Raw genomic sequence first — 20,808 nt, forward strand, 5'->3', positions numbered from 1 at the left:
ACTTATGACTACTGCTAATCATCATAAAGTGTGAAGGGAGACTTTCGAATGCGAAGCACTTCCCAGACAGGCTGCGTAGAGCGCTATTTTGACGCAAGCATCATTCAGCGTACTACTAGGAATGTTTTTATCACTAGTCCGTGTGAAGTTAAATGTATTACTCAGCTGCCTTGTGCAAGTTGCTTTGATTTCTTATCTTACTTTTAGAAGTCTCTTCTGCTTTTTACGACGCACTGCAAGGGACTCGACTCACCTGCTGAGCTGAACTGGTTTTCTCTATACACGGGGTACAAACCTGCCCCTCCTCAATCAGATTACACTACAGAGAGCACCGTGCGGTACCTCTGGAGAAGTCTGCATGTCTGATTGACCTTTATTCGGTGTGAGCGAACCGACTTGTGAAGAAAGCGGCAGGAAGGCGTGGCACGGCTCCAGGGTCTGGGGTTCGGTTCTGGACTGGGGAAGAGTGTCATTCTGTCAGGAGGTATCATATTCTCCAGGGGTTTTTCCTCCAGTGATTCTGCTTAGAGGGGCGTCCTGTCCAGGCTGTTGTCCAGTTTTGTCTCCCAGGCTGTAGGTTATTTTGAAACTTGCCAGAAATCAGCGCCTTTCCAGTAATGGCTGGAAGAGCGGCGTGTTAATGAAAGGTAAATACATATAATACATGAACCATCCTAACTGAACCAGTCACTTAAAATGAACGAAAGTTTCCATATGCTGGGTAGGCCAACCTTGCAAAATAATCTCGGTTGTGATAGCAGAAACAGAGAATAGACAACATTTTAAGGAGGCAATGAATGGAATCCATCCTCGGCAATGAGTATTATTGTGTCCCGTGTGCCTGCTCACGACCCGTTCTGGATAGTCCGTGCGTGAACTTTGTTGATCTCCACGCTGCAAAAATAAACAGCCTTTTATTTTCGCGAGGAGGCGATCACTTGTCTCAACTCCTGTTTGGACGCTTGTCTCTACATGGTCTACTATGACTGATCATTCTGTGGTCAATTCTTATTTGTCGCCTTGTACTGTGGTTCGTGCTTCAGTCTTATAATAAAAAAAAGATAACAAAGGGACACAGTAAAACAGAACCGATCAGAAAGGCGATACGACACATTACTCAGATAAACCGTCAGCAATTAGAAAAAAGTGAATGGGTAAATCACAGCTATCGAGTCGTTTTGTGGTACCACCGTTCTCAAATGCCCAGACCCAACTTTTATTGGCAACTCTGGCCGTGTGGTTGCCCCCCTCTGGGGCAGTCTGAGTGGAGTTATTTTTAGAGTCCGCGTTACTAAAAATATCCCCTCTCTTGTTATTGCGTCACAACAAGTAACACTAGCCGTTTTCTGACCCGTTTTTTTTTTCTTTCACACTGTCAGTGTTTAGAACAAAGATATCAGGTTAACCCTGTACGGGGATATAAAAGGAAGCAGAGGACGGAGGCAAAGCACAGTTGCTTTGAGATAGATCTCTTAGAAAGGTAAGGACTCTGCCAACAGCGCCTACTCGCGTAGTCTTGAATCATTTGTGATGCATGTGTCTGCCCTTTTGTGTTGATCTTTAAAACAAGAGAAAATGCTTTTGCCCAGCATATTTTAAACCATGCATTTTTCTGTTTGTTTGTTTTTTTTGCTAATATTACATTTCTGGCATTTTGTAATGCTCGTTTTGTCGAGATTTTTATCTTTAATCATCATTGAGCTGTTTGCTTTCAGCTTTTTTTGGAACTTCATTCGCTAAGCTTTTGTTTAAAAAACTTGTCCTAAATGTACAATGTGAGTGCACAACTCTTTGGTCAGGATAAACACCCGGATCTGACTTTTGATTCCATGTTTTAGTGTCGCACAAGAGGGGAAATCATGACGGTTTCCTGCGAGTACTGTAAAGAGGCTCTCGGTGCCAGACCCGGGACTTTCTCCTGCAGCTCGCCCTGCTCTAACGCGGATGCAAGCATCACCCCGGGGCTTCGCTTCAAGCGGTTCAGGTCAGTAGCTCCCCTCCACGGCAGTGCTTTACTGCTTGGCTTGCCATTTCTGCGCCGATGCGCTCCCTCTAGAGGGGGTTGTTGTGTTGCTTTCATTCAGCGAGTAGGAGCAGCGTGGGTTTGCGGGAAAAGGCGCTTTTCGTAACATGAAGGGATGGACCAAATTCAATACTTTCATTTCGTAATTAGTTCTATAGAACTGTATCTACAATGCATTTTAAACACGCTTCCCACACACAATCGTACAGGTTAGGATTGTAGTAGGATACCTTTGATGAATGGGGCAAATGCATTTTAAGTACAACAGAAAAGCAACTTGTATAATAAGCTGCTACGAGTTAAACTCACTCTGGAGCAGCAGCAGCAGAAGCAAAGCCAGGCACGTTGATTACTGCTGGTGATGATTCACAGATTGCTTTCCCCCTCAGTGACTAAATAGCACTCTCATGCTGTTATCCACACTGACATTTTGAATAGCTGTAATCAATGTTGAAAATGAGAGAGATGGGGAAACTAACTGCTGTTAAAGCCCCAACTTAAAAATACAGAGATGCTGTGATTCAGAGCTCTCATCTCCTGGACATAATTGGGCAGAGACAGAGAGAGAGAGAGACCCCAGAAAAAAGCGTCATTCTCTGCCCAGTGACGCCTGATACCCAGCTTGGAGGACATCCTCTTTATATGGCATCAAGGCGGACAATAAGTCCAGCCTCTTCTCTGACACCCACTCGGTGCACTGCCTATAAAGTGTAGTGGTTCCCTCAAAAGGCCAGACAATTAACTTGTGCAGCTGGGTATAGTACTTCAGTTTTCATTTTTCTTTTCTTTTTTTTTTTTGCTTCCCTCCCCACTCCTAGATGAATAATTTCCATGGAAACACGTTCTCCTAGCTTTCACTGAGAAAAGCGTTGCATAAAAATAGGGGGGGGGGGGGGGGATCTGTAGGCGATTCACACAGTCTAAAAAAACCCCAGCAGAAGTAAGCTTTTGAAGATAAGTGGTTTCCTACTTTTTTTAAACAAAAAAGGTACCGGCAAGATAAAACAGACGAGGTGATTGAAAGGGGACTGGAGGTGCACCGCAGGAACTTGTTCGGGCTGTTCTCCCTTGAGCTAGACTGACTAGACCGAGCAATAAGTTCTCACCCTCCTACATGCTGTGTGTGCTGATTTCTCAGTCATGGTGCTCTATAGGTCCACCAAGGGAGCCTCCAAGGCCCGGAGAGACCACATTAACGCAGAGATCAGGAATATGCGGGCCCTCCTGCCCATTTCCCAAAAGGAGAAGGATCGCCTGTCATACCTGCACACCATGTCCGCCATCTGCACCTACATAAGGAAATCGGTGTTCTTCCAAGGTAACCCAACCCAATTATCCACTGTTTTCAGTTCCACAATTATCCATTGCCGGCAATGTCTGAACTTAAAATTGAGCACAAGTTAATTCTCTTTCTTCTTCATCCATGCCAGAGCTACACAGTGAACTTGGAGAGAGCTCCCTTTTCCCATACGAGGATTTTCTGCAAGCTTTGCCTGGGTTTATAGTGGCCACAACGAGTGAGGGAAAACTGATTTACATCTCGGAGAATGTCAGCAAGTTCCTTGGTTTCTCGATGGTAAGTTATTCTCTCCTGCTGTAAGACTTTAAGAGGCTTGATTCTCTTGGATGTTGGTAACAGAACTTCATCAAGCTGTTCTTAAGATGCATTGCTTTGATTTAGTTAAATTTATTTAAACCCATTTTACCTTTCAGCATGACTCCTTTCCGAGTCAGAGTGTGCATCTCTGAACAATATATTGATATATTGATATTTTATATACATTACACATTGTTTTCAGAAATAGTTACTCTTGGAGTTTAATGTTTGGTTACATTTTTTAAAATATATTTTGGCAATTTTGTTGGAAAAGTATTAGTTCAATTGTCTTTTACAGTATTTACTTATTTACTGTGAAAAACATACTGTACTTTAGCAACCAGCATCAGTAGGGCCTGCGTTTGGCCAAGCATTCAGAATGTGTGAAATTAATGATGTTGTTTTATTTAACATTCAGTTACAGCTTACAGCTTAAGGTATTCTGTGCATTACCAGTCAGAAAATACAAAAAAGATTATTTTTTCTTTGTTATTTAGGTGGATTTACTTCAAGGAGACAGTTTCTATGACATAGTCGAAAATGCAGATGTAGAGACGGCAAAAAGTCACCTGCAGACCGGCTCATCATCAGAAACAGGTGAGAGCATTTCTACAGGGGGAAAGAGGGGGTTGTAGTTCAGTGTACAGAAAAGCAAACTGTGCTTTCATTAAAAACATTCAGTTCATGTTTCAAGGCTTTAAATCCGATGCACTCAGAATATGAAAAAAATGCCCTTTATAATTATTATTCCAATAATAATTAATTAACATAATTAATACTGATTCACTTCAATAATATTCGTGACAGATTAATAGTTAATGGTAATTAATGTTTCCTAAATAAACATTAATGAGAAAATCATTCTCCACTGGGCTTTGTTCTGCTGCTCTAAGACAATGTCTTCTTATCTGAGAGTCCACTCTCATGACTCGGTGTGTTCACTTGTGAAGCATTTGCTACCGCCTTTGTGGTTCCTTTCGCATGTGACGAGCTGAGAGCCTAGGGCAGTAGGGCAGTAGGCCACCTTGATTTTATCACTCACTCATGCTCTCATTACACTACAGAAATCCAGCTCGTGTTGGCAGGTTGTCTCATTCCCTCTGTGTGTTTTCTCCTTCTGCTCCCAGAGACTGCATTCGTTTGTCGGATGCACACCTCCAGGGCGTTTCGCCTCCGACACGGGAGAAGCTGCCCCGTGCTGGTCCGGGGGAGGTTTCAGCTGGGCGCCTCCCCGGGCTCGAGCCCGGTTTTCATTGCCCTCTGCTCCCCGGTTGTCAGCTGGCTGCAGGACACAGACGCTTGCTGCTTTGTGCCACATTTCCAGTCCCTCCACGGGCTCGACATGGCGTTCACTGAGGTCCCTGACAGGTGAGAGCCGAAAGACATAAAAGCCATCCTGGGATTCTGAATAAGGAAACAAAAATTGGCATTTTGGAGTAGCACCTTTGTCATTCATAACAGCAAAATCTGCCGAGTGTGGCTGTCAGTATATTGGTGTGAAGGAAAGCAGCACATTCACAGCACACTGACACTGGTGCTGAAAATCGACTTTGTTTCTTGAAGTTTTGTGAGTCAGCAAAAAGGCGGAGGCAGCAAAGTTTTTTAAATCTGCCATTATGATGACAATAAAACAATCATTGCTGTTCTTCTTCTCAATAAGAACAATGTGCAGCCTCTCTCATGGTTTTTATGATTCAGTTTTCTTCAGCGTTTTTAAGATGCTTTACTGTTCAGTTAAGCCAAAGTGGGAGCATGGTTTTCAACTCTTACTTTCTTGCTAGTGTGGTGCTCCATCTGGGTTATTCGAACAAGGAAATGATCCGTCAACCGTGGTACAGTCTGCTCCATCCTGATGATCTTGCCTTCGCCGCCGCTCAGCACAAGATTTTGTGTAAGTCTTTACTTACAGTATGAGCATTATTTCTGGAGTATTGTGAAAAACGGGATTTGTTTTTACGTGTAAAGTAGATCCTCATCATTCCTAAAAATCTATTATTTACTTAGAAGGTTCTTCCAATTTTAAGGGCAAGAATGAAAACAAAAATAAACAAAATAATTCTAAACAAACAGAACTTTCCACTCTTTCCTGACTCTCTGACAAATTTATTCTAAAGCAGCAGATATTTGTTAACTTTCTTCCTCTCCATGGTTTACAGTGAAGGCAGATGATGACATGCCTGTGGAAATGGTTCTGAGAATGCAATGCAAGAATCTCTCTTGGACCTGCTTCTATATTGTGGCTGTCAAGGATTCTCGGAGTCAGTCAGTGTCTTGCACTAACTACATTATCAGGTACCACAAATAATGTAATTTAGTTGATTTCTGAGATTTTCTTGAAGTATTGACCCATTTTTCAGAGGCATAGCGAAAAACACAGAGGTGCTTTCTATTATCTTGCAGACATTTATGCCATAAATTTGTGGTTAGTGTTCATGTTGCATTATGTGCTTTTCGCTTCTAATATGCGAGTTTTTGTTTTGGTGCACCTTCAACCTGAACCAGCAGATGCCACTAGAATCCCACACCAGCAAAACTTGAGCACTACAGATGGCACATTCTCTATTCTTAGGCACATTACAATTGTATAAATTCATCCCTAAAAAAGAATTAATATACATGTACTTTATCTCATTTACAGTGAAACGGAAGCCACTTTCCTTAGTGAACAAATCCACGCTCATGTCAACTGCAGATCAAGAACCTCCAGCCACAGATCCTCAAATCACTATCAGATCAGCCCTGAAGCATCAGACACCAGTCAGAGCTTCACTGACAGCCCGGCGCAGAACCTAAAGAGACAGATGAATGAAGGCAACCCGACCGAAGAGCCAAGGATCAAAACAAGCAGGATTTCAGAGCCCAGCATTTCCCTGTATTATTCTACTTTAAATAACCAGCCTAGTGGAGGCAGCCCTCCACCCGTGTTGAGTGACTGTCTTGAATTACCTTCCACCCCTCCTTACAGCCCAGATTTCCAAGGCTCTCCTATCCTTCAAGAGGAAGCTAGCTCCTCAGCCTTTACCATTTCTGACTTCCTCTTGGAAAGCTACAGCTTCCCAGAGAGCCTGCAGTCACCCACAGCAGAGTCCCTGCCCTACAGCGTCCTTTCTGCACTGCCCAGCCCCCACGCGGCGGCAGAGGCTCTCCCAGGCATTGCGGACGCTGCCATCGGCATCAACAGCTTTGGGGTGGCGTGGGCGATGTCGCCACAGCTTCCGGGTTCCCCTCCCCACGATCTCTCGAGCTGCTCCAGCGATGTGCACCTGGTGCCCGATTGCCTGCAGCTTGAAGATGTCTGTGGAGGTGTGTCAGACTGCAGTTTTCACCCGGACGACTTCGGCATTCCTGAAAGCCTCCCAGCTGGAGTGCCCCCTTACCTTGTGCCTCATGGCTCTGTCAGTAGCGCCGGCCTTCCCACAAGCCTGCCGACTCCCGACGCTTCACCCACCTCGGAGAGCAGCTTTCATTACAGCGAGAAGGAACAGGCCGAAATCAGCATCCTGGCCAGGCAAATCTCTTCGCTTGCCAGCAGCTTTGATACGCGCCAGTCCGTGGACCACGTTCTGAGCGCTCTGCGCCCTTCTGAATCAGAGGCCGTCTTGAGTGAAGAGGTCATCTACGGCATCTTAAAGGAGCTGGACGTGGTTCAGGCAAAAGACTGCCTTCCTCACTGCAGCCCTACCTCTGACAGATGTGCCGAATCTCAGCCCTCTTGTTCAGACTCTGCCTGCGCACTGGAGGGGAGTCAGGACCTCCTGCACAGTAATTCATCGGAGACATCATCTTTTCCACATGTTGCACTTGAAGACAACCTGCCCCTGGATCAGCTCTCCACAGTTCATCCAGCGCTAGACACCTGCATCCGGAGGTCTTCTTGTAACGGATATGCCAATGAGTTGTATCAACTCAATGAATATCTGCACAATAGCCTCCAGCAAGGTAAATTTTAATTCATATGACACCATCAGCACACCACCAGTAAAAGCACTAGCTGTAACCATGCATTTATCTCCAGATCAACATACTTTGTTTTGTTCTCTCGCCATTTTCAAGGGATAATCTGAATCACGTAAAATATCCTTAAGTGCATTTAAAAATCTCACACGAATGGTAATAATCCTTGCAGAATTTAAACAAAAACAACCTCTTTATGGGTTTATGCCTCTTTATGCCTAACGGCAGTGTGTTGTGGTGGGAGTAAACACCCAGAAGCTCTGAAGCAAGGCTGTTTTCAGATCACTCTTTTCTAGATGTGGTTAAAATTCCACATTCAAAAATTAAACAGAAACTTTCTGGAGTTTTTTTTTTAACTTAACTGCAGCCACATTGCAAATGATGTTACTTACGGTTACGTAAAAGCTTATTCTTCAAACTTGTATTGCTGTCTGCCATAGCTCAGTATTCATGTTGTTCTTTCTTTTCTCTTGATTCATTTCAGATGGACTTGTTGAAGAATCCATGTACTGAAATAAGTCTGTGACTTACTGTACTTCACCTTGTATGGCATATTGTCATGACAACCTGAAGCTTCTTCACTGGATTCAACAAAGAACTTGAAGGCATTTGTTATGGGGACTTTCTTTGTCTTGTGTCCAAAAGACTGTATCAACAGAGGGGTCCAGTGCCTCAAAAAGCAATTGTTACTTCAAAAAAACAATGACATTTTCCAAAAATGGAACGTCATTTAATTTAAAGATTGTTAAAATGTATATTTGATGGACCAAACTAGTAGGCGTAGCCAAATTTGTATGAGCATTAAGTATTATTTTTTAGATGGTTGATTGTTCACTGTGCTGCACTAGTATTGCTTATAGTGCTCTACAAACATATGGTACTATGTTAAAACAATAATTTGCAAAACCACAAACCACAAATCTCATTGTACACAACACCAGTTACTGAGAGTCTTGCTATATTGCTGTATGCATAACTACTCCTGAGCACTTAATTACATGTGCAGATTTGAGGAAAATGATAAAGGCAGTGAGAAAAGAAAAGCCCATCTGCAGTATTAAACAGTCAATCACCAATATGAAACAAGAATGCAAAACCATCCTTTAACATTTCCTGTTAAGGAAACTGTACTGGTTCTTACCCTTCCAAACTTGTAGACGCGATGTTTCTGGCCTCAAGTGAATGAATATTCACTACAGAATGAGAAGTTGAAGGGCTTCATTAAAAAAACAACAAGTAAAAACAACAAAAAAACTTGTTTACCTCGACTTAAACTGAACTACCTCTGTATGTACCTCTGTGTGGCACATTAAAACCAGTACAGGAGCTTCTTATAGAACATTGTGTATTATACCAGTCTGATTGGCTGGTAAGCTTCTACAAATGTGAGCCCAGTGCTTCTGAATTAGTACAGAACTTAATGTTCAGAGTTAAGTATTGTGAACATACTTGGAGATGTGTGCCTTTTAAAAAGAATTTGTGTTAGAGAAACACCAGCTGTATTACAAAGCATATTAAAAGTGTTGTGCAACATGATACTGAGATGTAATTATTTAAACTCATGGCTGTTTTGCCATTGACAAATTAGTCTTGCTCCTCTGGCAATATTAATGAAGTTATCCTTTCTTGTAGCTAAAAAGTACATTTATTTTGTGCCAAAATGTAACATATGTGTAAATCTGAAAAAAATATTTTAGGATTTTATTTTGTATTTTTGTATTGCAAATAAAGTGAAAGATCTAAACTGACTGAATGCACTAGTTTTGAATGGGGATGGATTTTAAGCTCAGTCAAATATTTGTTCCACATTTGTTGTTTGATTTGCCCATGCATACAAGTGTCTGCCATGACTGACAACATATAGACAAGCCAGATTTTACATACTGTGGTATTGCAAACAGTTATAAATCTTCCAATTCAGGGTCATGGGGGAGCCAGAGTCTATCCCAGCAAGCAAGGCAGGATACACCCTGGACAGGACACCAGCCCATTGTAGGGCACATACTCACACCAGGGCCAAACTTCACAGAAGCCAATTAACCTACTGGTATATTTTTGGACTGAAAGATGAAACTGGAGCCCCCAGCAGAAACCCACACGAACAGGGGGAGAACCTACAAACTCCTCACAAGACGGCACCCCAGGTCTTGAATTGAACCGAAGGCCTCAGGGCTGTGAGGCAGCACTGCTAGCCACTGTGTAACACTGCAGCTCACTTCTGTTTCATATAATGACACAGTAAATTACATTATGATTCAAATAGTTTTTAGACTGTCTAACGCAAGCACTCATTGGCAGGTCCCTTGTTCTACAAAATTATCTTCTCTACTTGCTCACTTTCAGCACTAGACAGCGCCAAACTACTGCACAGTCTTATAAACAACAGCGCCCCCTGCAGCCAGGCCGCTGTATCACCGCCTCCGTCTCAGCACGTTGGTGATAGAAGTGGATTGAAGCGGGGCATCCACGTGCACAGCGAGGGATGAGTTTCTGAGGTTGTCCGGCGTGTTTATTAAAGTAAGCATCTGTCTTTTAATGTTGTGTCTTTGGTGAACAGAAGGAAAACGCGGAGTTTCTGTTACGAAGCGTCAATCCGCTTCGCGGGGAACTCGATGATGTTGAGCTCATGTTGTATGTGTGTGTAAACAAAAGGCCTCAGTCGAGCCGGGGACTGGAGTGAGTTTGCCATCCCGGAAAGCAGCTCATGAGCCTCAGCTTAACACAAGATTTACTCTGCGGTTCCCTGCGGATGTAGTAATAATAAAAGATTTTAAATCAGAAATCAGAATTTCTTGTTTTGCGCAATGTTGTTTATAGTTCACCGGTTTCTCTCTCAATATTTTCCGGATATTCTCGGAAATATTTCACTCCAGTTTTACAGTGAAGAATGCAGAATAGTACAGAAAAGCATTACAGTGTCTTTATTATTATAGTGTTTATAGTGTATTATTGTGTTTACCTTTTAGTGTAGACCTTTATCGGTGTTAGAAATTACTGAGAAATGACTATTGTACCTCCCGGTAGTGACAGCCTCGGTTAAGTTTGGAAAATTACAAGTCTTATACTGTATATACGGAACATACAGTACAGTCATACACTACACTGCTGTAGTTATTATTTGCGTATTGTGGGGAATCTGACAAAAAGTTCTGCTAAAATGCGTATTATTAGGTTGCTGTTACTGCATTTTTTTGCGCAGAACGCTGTAATTTTTAATTTTGCATTGTGTACGAGCTGCATGCATTTGCTATTTTCTGCTAAAGACTGCAAGAGAGTGAAAGTACAGTAGGTTGACGTAAAGCAGCTGCTCGGTGTCTGGATTAGTTTTTTTTTCTCCTTTCAGCTCACGATGGCATCGAAGGCCAAGGGGGGGATTCGGAAAGGTAAAGGCCGGGAGGCAGCGCCGGTGCGCCGGGGTCTGGAGCAGAAAGCCGGGGGCTCCGAGAGCGAGGACTCGGATCAGGAGGAGCTGGAGAGGAACTTCTCTCTGATCAGAAAGCGCTTCGCGGCGCCGGGACCCCAGGGAGCCCCGGACTCCAGCGAGGCAAGAGAGAGGGAAGACTCCGGGGCAGAGGAGGACTCGAGGTGCGGCGGCGAGGGAGGCGAAGACACCGGGGAGAGCGACGCCAGCGACGGGTCCGAGGAGTCCGACTGCGATACTGAAGATGGAGACTCGGGGGATCAGCAGCCTGGCCTGGGAAAATTAAAAAACACTGGTGGGAAAATGGAAACTAGAGAAGAAATCCAGAGAGGTATAGTATTTGGCAGCAGCTTGGAGTGGTGGATGGGGACCGGAGGGTCCTGGGTTCGAATCCCAAGTGGGGAGCAAAATACTTCAGTCTCTTTGCTCCAGTTAAGGCCCTGCTGTATAAACGGGTATCCAGGTTCAAAATTTGTTTGAATTACCTGTTAATTATACAAATTATATAATTATGTTTTTTAATATTATATAAAAAAATCCCAAAAATGGCTATTAAATAGCTTGGTCTTTCCATAATTCTCACCAGGGGTTATCTTTTTAATCTAAATGTATTAACATATCTGTAAAATTGCATGCAGGCAGGCAAGTGTGTTGTTGATATTCCAGTATCCATGCGATTGAAGGTTACTTCTGAATTGTAATGAGATGGCACAGGAAACTCTATTAGGATAATTTTTTTTAATTAAAGATTAAAGTCAGCTGGTAGAAATGTCTTGGCAGTCAGTTTTTTTTTGTGTTGTTCGGTATGTTTACCATTGCAGTGGAAGAAAACCTGTCTGCAGGGAGATTAGGAAAGGTGTTAGTGTCTCACTTGTCAAAACAATAGCAGCGGTTTAGTCTTGCCTGGCAGCATTATCACTAAAATGGAACTTTAAACCTAATCTCATCCCAAGGCCAGAGAAAAAAAAGTGCTGCTCTTGATCCATTTTCCTTCTTAATGCAATAACCCAGACAACAGGGCAGCTGCAGTCCTTGAGAATTGCAAGAGCAGTTTTGATTACTAAATGCTTCGTGAGCAAAAGAAAAGAACATGCAAACCCTAGCTCTTGCATAAAACTATACAAACATCTTTAGCCATGTTTTAATAAGAAAAAGCTAAACATTCCAGGTGAAATGTGTGTCGTTATCAGAATGGCAATAAATATATTTAAATTGATTTTAGGCATTCCCAGTAAGCCTCGCAAGAGTTTGTGATCAGTTAAGGTCCTTATATTGGATCTCCTGCTCTCCTTTTTCATCCACAGGAGTCGGTCTCCCTTTAAAAGCTACATGGCCAGTGAGCGTGGTTATTAGTTTCGACATGATTTTCTAAAGCTGCACAAACAAAACAAAATTACCTGTTGCATTTCAGTGTCAAAAATAAAAAAATGTGGACAATATCTTTTTTTTTTTCACGGTGGTGAAACCGGCAAGCCATACGTATGAAGAGCTTAACTAATCTTTATCACCAAACCCAGGAGAAATGCACTGTTACCAAAGGATGGTCAAACCAGCTGTTGAAAGTGCATAAAGGGGATGTTTCAGATACTGCGCTAAAAGAGAATGCGTTGGATGTGGAGTGTGGTGTATTGTTGTTCTGCTGAAAGATGGCAATTAATAGATTTCTTTTCCTCCTTGGTACAGAACTTTCCGCAATGTCCTTTGAGGAGATAATGCAGCTGCAGAATAAGGTTGGAACTAAAATCTACAATGAAGTGGCTTACGGGTCAAAAAGAAAGTCTTCATCGGAGAAAGGAATGAAGCGCCTGAACAAGAACAGGTAAAAGAATCTTTTTCCTTCTGGTTTTTACTGTTCTGGGAAGGGTTGTGAAATTAGTGGGGAATGTAGGGTTTTTCAAAAAGCTTCTCATGAAGGAGGAGCATTGGGGAGCTGTTTATTCATTTATTTTGGGTAGAGCAGTCTTTATCTTGCGATTATTGGGAGGTTCATTTGCAGCAGAGCGATTATGAAATCCTTCTGTGTGGAATCACGGAAGGCTCCTAATCAAGGCAGGTCCTCCCAGCATTCTCCCCGATAACCAAGCCAGCTTTGCTTTATCCATTTTTAGAAAGATTGCAGTTTCTTCTTTCTTTCTTGTCAGGCCCATGGAGATATCAGCCAAGCAGCCTGTTCCTTTTCTCAGGCGGGTGGTGCCAGTCAAAAAACCGGTAAAAAAAAAAACCCTCCTTGTAGGAAATTTCAGAATTGAGCTGTGTGTGAAGTCATTGTGTCGTAGTGTCAATTGACTGCCACTGTTATTTGTCCTTTAAAATTTTACCGAATAGATTTCCCTTTTCCCAAGAGGAAATACTGCTTTCCCACCCTGTATAGTTATTTGCTGGTGTCCTTTCAATGAGTATCATCTTAAAATGCATGAAAAATCAAACATTTCTCCTTCTGTATTTTTTCTTTTTTTAACCTGTGAGTTTGGGGGGCATGTTCTGGTTTTGGAATATATGTTGCAAGTAACTACGATTTATTTTTCCAGGTATTCAGAGATCCTCGTTTTGATGATTTGTCAGGAGAGTACAACCCGGAGGTATTTGAAAAGACTCACAAGTTCATAGGAGACATTAAGAAAAAAGAAAAAGAGGTATGATCATCTTTAGAAATTAAGGCTTATTTGCTGTTGTCATTGTCATAAAATGCAATTAGAACTCATTGTTATAATGTGTTTGTTTGAAAATAGTAGTGAATGCTTTTAAAATTGAATGCTCAGAACAGCCATATTAGACACGGTGTTATAGATGACTTTCTTTACATTGCGGAAAAGTACTTGGCATAGCAATAAGCAGAAAAAAACTAATTTGAACAGCTAGGAATACATTTTCTTCTTAAAAGGTAATTCTGATGTGTCTATATCTCTAGGAATTGTGTAGCAGTTTGTTACAGGTAATTCACTAGGTGTTTAAGAGTGTATGATGGTGTAGGAAGAATGTATTACCCATGTAGAATGTCAGCTCTGTAAGTAAAGGTTTTCAGTGTTAACAGACTACTTTTTAACACTTTCTAATTGCATTTTAGCTGATCCAGAAAAAGCTGAAGAAAGTTAAAGAGCCAAAGAAAAAAGAGAGACTGCAGCTGCTATTAAAGAGAATGGTAGGTTCTTCTTATCAGTCATTCACGTTTACATCCTCCCTCCTGTTTTCTTTTTAATGGTTCCCAGATGCTGAGATTGTATTGCGGTTGTAAATCTGAGCTCCAGAGAGTTAGTTAACTTTTTGAGAGGGTAGAATAACTGAGTCATTCAGAAGACTTTTTTTAAACTTCTTTCTTTAGTTTTTTTTACAGAGAAACCCAGGATCTGTTTTTTCCGGCACATGATCCAAAATAGGATCTACAGCACAAATGACTTAGAAAATCACTTTGGTTGATTCTTTGCAGGTTAATCAAGAGGAGGCACAGAAGAGGAAGCAGATTCAGAGAGAGAGGGAACTGGAATTCAAGCGGAAGCAGAGGGAGCTCGTGCAACAGGGCAAGAGGCCCTTCTTCCTGAAGAAATGTATGCTATTATATTTAAAAAAAACATTTAGGACAATTTTCCCTTTTATATTAATGGTACTCATGGGCGGCACAGTGGTACAATGGTTACCATTGGTGCCTCGCAGAGCTGGGGCTCTATTCAGTTCCTTAGGTGCAACATTTGTCGAGTTTGCATGTTCTCCCAGTGTTCATGTGGGGTTCCTCTGGGTGCTCCAGTTTCCCACCACTGTCCGAAGACATACTGAAGTTAGTTAAAGGCTTCTGGGAAAATTGACCCTGGTGTGAGGGTGTGTCCTTTCCAGGCTATATCCTGCCTTGTGCCGGGTGCTTGCTGGGATAGGCTCTGGCTCTTCTGCAACCCTGCATCAGTTCGAAAAAGGTTCAATATTTGAAAATAGATGGATGTATAATTCTTGCTCCTGTATGACCTTTGTACCAGCACTGGAGTGAAGGGTGGTTTGCGAAATGCACACAAGAGGCCGCCATTGCTCAGCAAATTAACTATGTGATAGAGCCTCATGCTACTAGGAAGGCTCAGATCTATCTTTGCTCCTGATGGTGTTTGGTCCTATTTAAAATGGAAGTTTGCTGCCCTTTTCATAAGCATGTGTAAGTTCTGAAAGATACTGCTCTGGTATTGCCAAGCACAGCGCTGTTCTTTCACGGGATGCCCGATGTGGGTAACACCTGTTTTTCTTTTCTCACAATTTCAACTTCCCTTTTCACAGCTGGCATACGTAAGCTGGAGCTGGCAGAGAAATACAACGAGCTGAAAAAGAGTGGCAAGCTGGAGAGCTTCCTGAGTAAGAAGAGGAAGAGGAATGCCATCAAGGATCGGAAAAAACTGCCATTTCAACAGAAACCCCACGCAAGCTATTAACGAGGCTGATTTCCGATTTGATTGGTCTCTATTGAGGGCCTTGCAGTTAGAGATAGTCCTCCCTTGTGAACCTGTCTTGTCTGCTGGGTTTTGCGCCAGCCACATTCTTGATCAGTGGCTGCTTGGTCTCAGTTTTTCCATTTAGGAAATATTAAATTTGCTTTCTGCTCTTAGCGAGTTGAATGGGATTTGTAATTGATACCATCCCTGTACCGATTTTAGAGTTTCAGATCTGTGCTCACACAGGTGTGCTCCACACAATGTACTGCAGCTCCCTGGACCTTTGTGAAACGGGAAAAAACGGATTGCGAGAGTGATACATTGCCATTCCCACCTGTGTCTATCGGAAACCAATGACCAATTAGTGGTGCCACCAACAAGGATATACAAGAAACACCAGACTATAGTCCTGCTTAAAGTAACAGTGACAGTCATTGTAATAGTGAGGATTTAATTTGGATCACCAAAGACCTTTTTTGTACCATTACATATTGTTCTTTTTATTACACGTTTTTGTACTGTTAAAGTGTGATGCTGAATCTTTGAAATAGCTTGGAGAATCAGTGTACTACTGTCAACTTTTGTATTTCTAAAACTGGATTTTAAATTTATAAATCAATTGATTCAAAATAAATGCTTAATGTGTGGTCATGATTGTATTTATGAATGTTATTATTTCAAACATGAATTCAAATTGGAATTGAAAAAAAATGTGCCACACGGGATGATGGTACTTTTTTGTGTACTGTGTTAGAGCAGTGAATGTACAGTACTTAATACACAAATATACACTGACCCAGTTGTGCTGGAGGAGTACTTAAACATCATCCTCTTAATACAGTGTTTATTTTACTGCATTAGTGGAACCCATTCAGAGTATGAAACTGTCATTGCATTGATTAGCATTCCTGTGCAGTATAAATGACTACAAAATAAATCACTGTGTTTAGATCAGACATGAGATTGAGACCTACAGTTGCATGGGACATCAATATACATGCCTCTTCACAGTGCACAATTGATTTTTGGATTTTCAGTTCTTAATGAGGACACCAGGACCCGATAAACCCTTTAATTGGAGTGACTAATCAATTTCTTGCAACAGGTGTTTTTGAGAGGGGCTGTTCCTCAGGTGTGGGACCTGGAACACGAAGCGGTGCTTCTAGAGACAGCATTCGAATGAGGGGCGCGTTAGTTCTGTGCTTATATACGAGGTTGGAGGTAGTCTGTGGATGGTTTTGTTCTTTTTTATTTGTACGTGTCGTATCAAATCCTTTAAAAATGCCGCAAAGAGCGCACAAGAAGAAATTAACACACACAAAACACTGCCCGTACTTTTTTTTTCTTGGTTTAAACTGTATGCGTGCGCTGTTCGTGACTTCAAGTGCTAATTCGGATGTGCTCCGGTACAACCAAGAGAAAAGCGAGGTAAGAACAACCCACTTATCATTGAAAAGACTGTCGGAGGAGCTGGTCACTGCTGCTGTGTAGTGGGGGCAAGGTTTTCAAAGTAATGAAAGTAAACGGTACAAACCAATTCAGACGTGCTGTGCTCAAGAACTGAGCAAGACCATTGCAGTAATTGGTGCAATCGAGTTATTTTTTTTTAAAAATGAGAAATTACGTAAGGTTTGATCTTGGTTTCACACTATGAAATAAAATATTCATGTATTAAAGTTCGCATAACTTTAGAAATTGAACTTTGTAGTGTAGTGCCACTCCAATACCTGAGATCTTCAAAAAAGAGTATTTGGTCTAGGAATACAAATAAACTTGTGCTTTCTCGAGACACTGGTTTATTTGTGACATTAATTGTGCAGTATACGTGCCATAAAGAGTGAAAAATGTATTGGCCTTAACTAAGCTTGTTTTAAAATCTATCACCACCAGAGGGAGCTATTGGTTAGATTTACGGAAACGCACGGCGGTTTTTCGATCCAAACCGTGAAGGTTTGAACCAACTGGAGATTAACTTGACTGTGTTCTGTTCCATTCTCTCGCTATTACTGCACATTTAGGTCTTTGTCTTCTACTGTGCTTTCATAGTAACTTTTGATCGCACTTAATAAATTTCAGTTGCATAAGCAGGAAAATGTGTGGCTAAGAATGAAATAAATGTTGTAAGTCTCCGAAAGCCTGCTTATATTAGAACGGTGCATTTCAATATTTCTGCATTGAAAATACTTGAAATTAATCTGTGGTGCAGACGATTGGTATTTTTTTAACACTTCATTCATTTACTCCATTTTGGATTTTTGAATAGCTTGATTAATCAAAAGTGGAGGACTTTGGCTGTCGTGAGATTGATTTGTGAGAAAATCACTTCACCCCTTATCACATTCAAAGCATTAACATTCTTAATATGATGGGGGAGAATAATCAATCGTTTAATTTACGTTTAATGACGATGCTGTCAAAATGCAGCGTGGTTCTCTGATGGTTTCCGAGTACACGTGTGGGTGTTGGTGCGAGTGCATTTGAGAAGGAATGTTTTCCTGTGATGTGTCTTGTAGCATGGTTGGGACCCTCAAATCTCCTAACCCTGACGGCCTCATTGGGTTAGTTGAGGAATAATTGCCCTTCACTTCTCCAGTCAGTTTTTTAGTAAACTCCGGCTAGTTTTGATGTACAGTAAGTTTGGCTGATCTGCTGGCCATGGCGCTGACATGCCCCCCCGCAAACTAAACCGAAGATGAGCATTTCTCAAAGGGACCTCTCTAGAGACAGCGCTGGTAATTATTTTTTTTCTCTGCACTCTAAATGGGGACCTGTATCGATTTTAAAGTGGCTTTAAATTGCTCGGGTTAACTGTCACGGTGCAGGCTGACTGAGGATGCTGGTTAGTAGTCGTGTTTCAGAGGGATGCTTCTCTACACGCAGGCAAGCTAAAGATGTCTTTTGCCTCGTTAATTGTGATCTCTCTCTCCCTCGTTTATGTGCCAGTCAGGACCTTTGCTGCCAGTTGTTTTATAAAGTCACTGAATTAATTATCAATCAACTTAATAATTAAAGGCCTGGTTGTGCCAGAAAACAGCATGGGAATCGACTGCATAGTCCAGTACTTGGAAACCTAATGCCTTGTAGTTTTATATAAATTGGCATTACACTAGTAATTATTAGACCAAGCGTCTGTATTATTTTTTGAGAGTTGTTCTCTTGTTTTTTATATATATATTTGTTTCATTTAAATAATATAGTTTTAACAATGGCATGCTGCAAATGATCTCAATGTATAAATAGCCCAGAAGGCTTGACATCCGGGAGCTTTAATTAGGAGTTATGATGGTTGAAAAGAGAGGCAGTAAAATAAGGTGTCTGACATATCTTCACTGATAAGCCAGTGGAAGCAGCTGTTACAGGGAAATCTTTCTGCATCACCGCCTGTCACCCAGAGCTGCGATAATTTCCCTAGGGCTCAGTGACGGCCACAATTCAGACAGTGAGGAATCCTTCTTCATGGGATAAAGGAGCAGAATGTTCAGCCTGTTTACATGCAAAGTGCATTAACTCCAGTGGCAGGGCTGTGATGTTGGGTGGAAAGCTGATGGAGAAAATCTTAACCCCAGCTCCCCAGCATGTATACAGTGATGCAAAGTTCGAGACTTTTTCTGCAGGGTGTCTAGATGTGTAATACTCTGTCAAAGACTTAATTGAAAAATGTATGAAATAAAGTTTGTGCAATATTTTTCTTGAAAGATCATGCAATTTGTCCAGTTTACAATAGAAGGTTCGAGGTTGTTAAATTGCTAGGAGGATGGGTATGAGTTTAGTCCTCCATCTTGGTTATGACATGTACTTTCATACTTTTTTCCCCCCACTTAAGAACTTGGGCATGCATCTGTACATTTTGTGCTGTTATTTTTTCTTGTTTTTTGGTTATAGCAAGCACCTTATGCATAATGTACAATAAAAGTAAAAAAAATACTAGTTAGTTATCTGGGAAGTCTATTTTCGTATTTAATATGTAGATATCTTCCATTTACATGGGAAGATTTTTCCAATAGTAATTTTACATTTTGACTTGAAGATGGACATTGCTGTCCTGTTTGCTTTTATAACCACAATCATAATAGAGGCAGGAAAGCGTATTCTTCAGGAAAATGCTGCATCAATTTCATTAAAATGAATGTCATCTGGAAGAGATGTGATCTTTCACAGCCCTCCCCACCTTTAAAGTAAGCCAGATTGATGCTGTGATATTCTGTCCTATGAGCGTTATTTTTCAGATAATTACTTTTTTAGCAAGAGAAAGAACCCGAAATTGATATTGCTGATTTAAGACAATGGGGTCCCATCTGGAAATGCACTACTTTAGTTTATTAGTTGTGCAATTTCTTGCTTGTGCACTAGAGCATACAGGGTTTTTACCAAGTTATTTTTAAAAACTATTGTTTCAAAATGGTTTTCAGAGGAACAGATGCAGGACTGTATTTGTTGCCAGGTTGTGTCTCGGATGCACTTGCCTGCAAAGAACAGGCATCCTTGGTCCAGAAAAAGCATCCAAGATATCCTTATTGTACTGTTCTTGAATGTTCCAGTCCTGCGGTAAAGAAGTTCTTTGGGGTGCAGATTGTTACAGTCCAATCTGCTTGTCAGGTTTATCATTTCTGTGCATGCATTGCATTCCAGAAACTGCACTCATGGCATAACCAGAATGAACAAAGTTCTAAGAAGGCAGATACAACATGTACGTTTTTAAAATAAAAATAAAGCTTCTCATAATCGCTAGCAAATTTACAGCTTTGCATTAAGCCCATATGGAACCAGACACGCTTTCTGCATTGGAAGAAATGTGTTGGAAAGGAAACGAAACAGAAACCTCCTTCTGCCGGAGAAAAATACACAGAAATCTGTTTTTTCAAAAAGTCTTTTTGCAGCTTTGGAGCTGATGGCAGTGTCAATATGCTTTTGGCAAATATCCATCCGGGAAGTAATGATGCAGTTTGCTGAGTAACGGACTCAGTGTTACAAGGGGAGCAGAAGGCTTGCTAGGCCTCTTCTCCAAGAAAAGATCCAGAAAAAGACCTTTTCACGTCCGCATGAACAGACCTGAATACAATCTGCTAGATCAAAGGAGCTAAAGAAAATGATGGCTTCCCAGCATGTTGCTGTGGTGTACATGATTCTCCATAAGGGCAATGATGGGGAGGTATTTACTGGATTACAGCAGCCCAGCATGAATTGTTTTTCAGATCCCTCCCATCCCGAAAGGACTGTAAATCCTGGGATGAAAGTCCAGGTGGAAGCTAAGCCAGCAAAATCCAACCTGGTGTCAAAAAGCTCATAAACTGTAGTGCTAAGGGCCCGTGAAGCCAAACTGCCTACATCAGCAAGAAACTGGAATGTTTTATATTAGGTACAGTGCAGCACTGTATTACGAAATCATCCTATCTAGCTGCTTTTACAAGGA

General features: G+C 41.6%; 2 protein-coding genes across 3 annotated transcripts; both read left to right on the forward strand.

The window, feature by feature from the left end:
* Positions 1-886: 886 nt before the first annotated feature.
* npas4l (neuronal PAS domain protein 4 like) lies at positions 887-9,322 on the forward strand. Its single transcript, XM_015362574.2, has 10 exons — positions 887-1,480; positions 1,839-1,984; positions 3,178-3,341; positions 3,454-3,599; positions 4,118-4,217; positions 4,748-4,988; positions 5,402-5,511; positions 5,777-5,912; positions 6,259-7,559; positions 8,059-9,322. The coding sequence occupies exons 2-10, from the start codon at positions 1,860-1,862 to the stop codon at positions 8,085-8,087; spliced, it is 2,352 nt and encodes a 783-aa protein (XP_015218060.2). The 5' UTR covers positions 887-1,480; positions 1,839-1,859; the 3' UTR covers positions 8,088-9,322.
* Positions 9,323-9,988: 666 nt separating this feature from the next.
* rrp36 (ribosomal RNA processing 36) lies at positions 9,989-16,049 on the forward strand. Of its 2 annotated transcripts, none has more exons than XM_006638564.3 (8): positions 9,989-10,091; positions 10,918-11,326; positions 12,679-12,814; positions 13,137-13,203; positions 13,524-13,628; positions 14,060-14,134; positions 14,420-14,537; positions 15,247-16,049. In XM_006638564.3, exons 2-8 carry the CDS (start codon positions 10,924-10,926, stop codon positions 15,396-15,398), a joined length of 1,056 nt encoding a protein of 351 aa, XP_006638627.2. In that variant the 5' UTR covers positions 9,989-10,091; positions 10,918-10,923; the 3' UTR covers positions 15,399-16,049. The 2 variants fall into 2 exon arrangements, with proteins under 2 accessions (XP_006638627.2, XP_015218057.2); XM_015362571.2 differs by having other exon boundaries at positions 9,991-10,069.
* The last annotated feature ends 4,759 nt before the right edge of the window (positions 16,050-20,808 follow it).

Source organism: Lepisosteus oculatus, chromosome 17 (genome assembly GCF_040954835.1).
Source record: "Lepisosteus oculatus isolate fLepOcu1 chromosome 17, fLepOcu1.hap2, whole genome shotgun sequence".
In the NCBI taxonomy this organism is placed as follows: domain Eukaryota; kingdom Metazoa; phylum Chordata; class Actinopteri; order Semionotiformes; family Lepisosteidae; genus Lepisosteus; species Lepisosteus oculatus.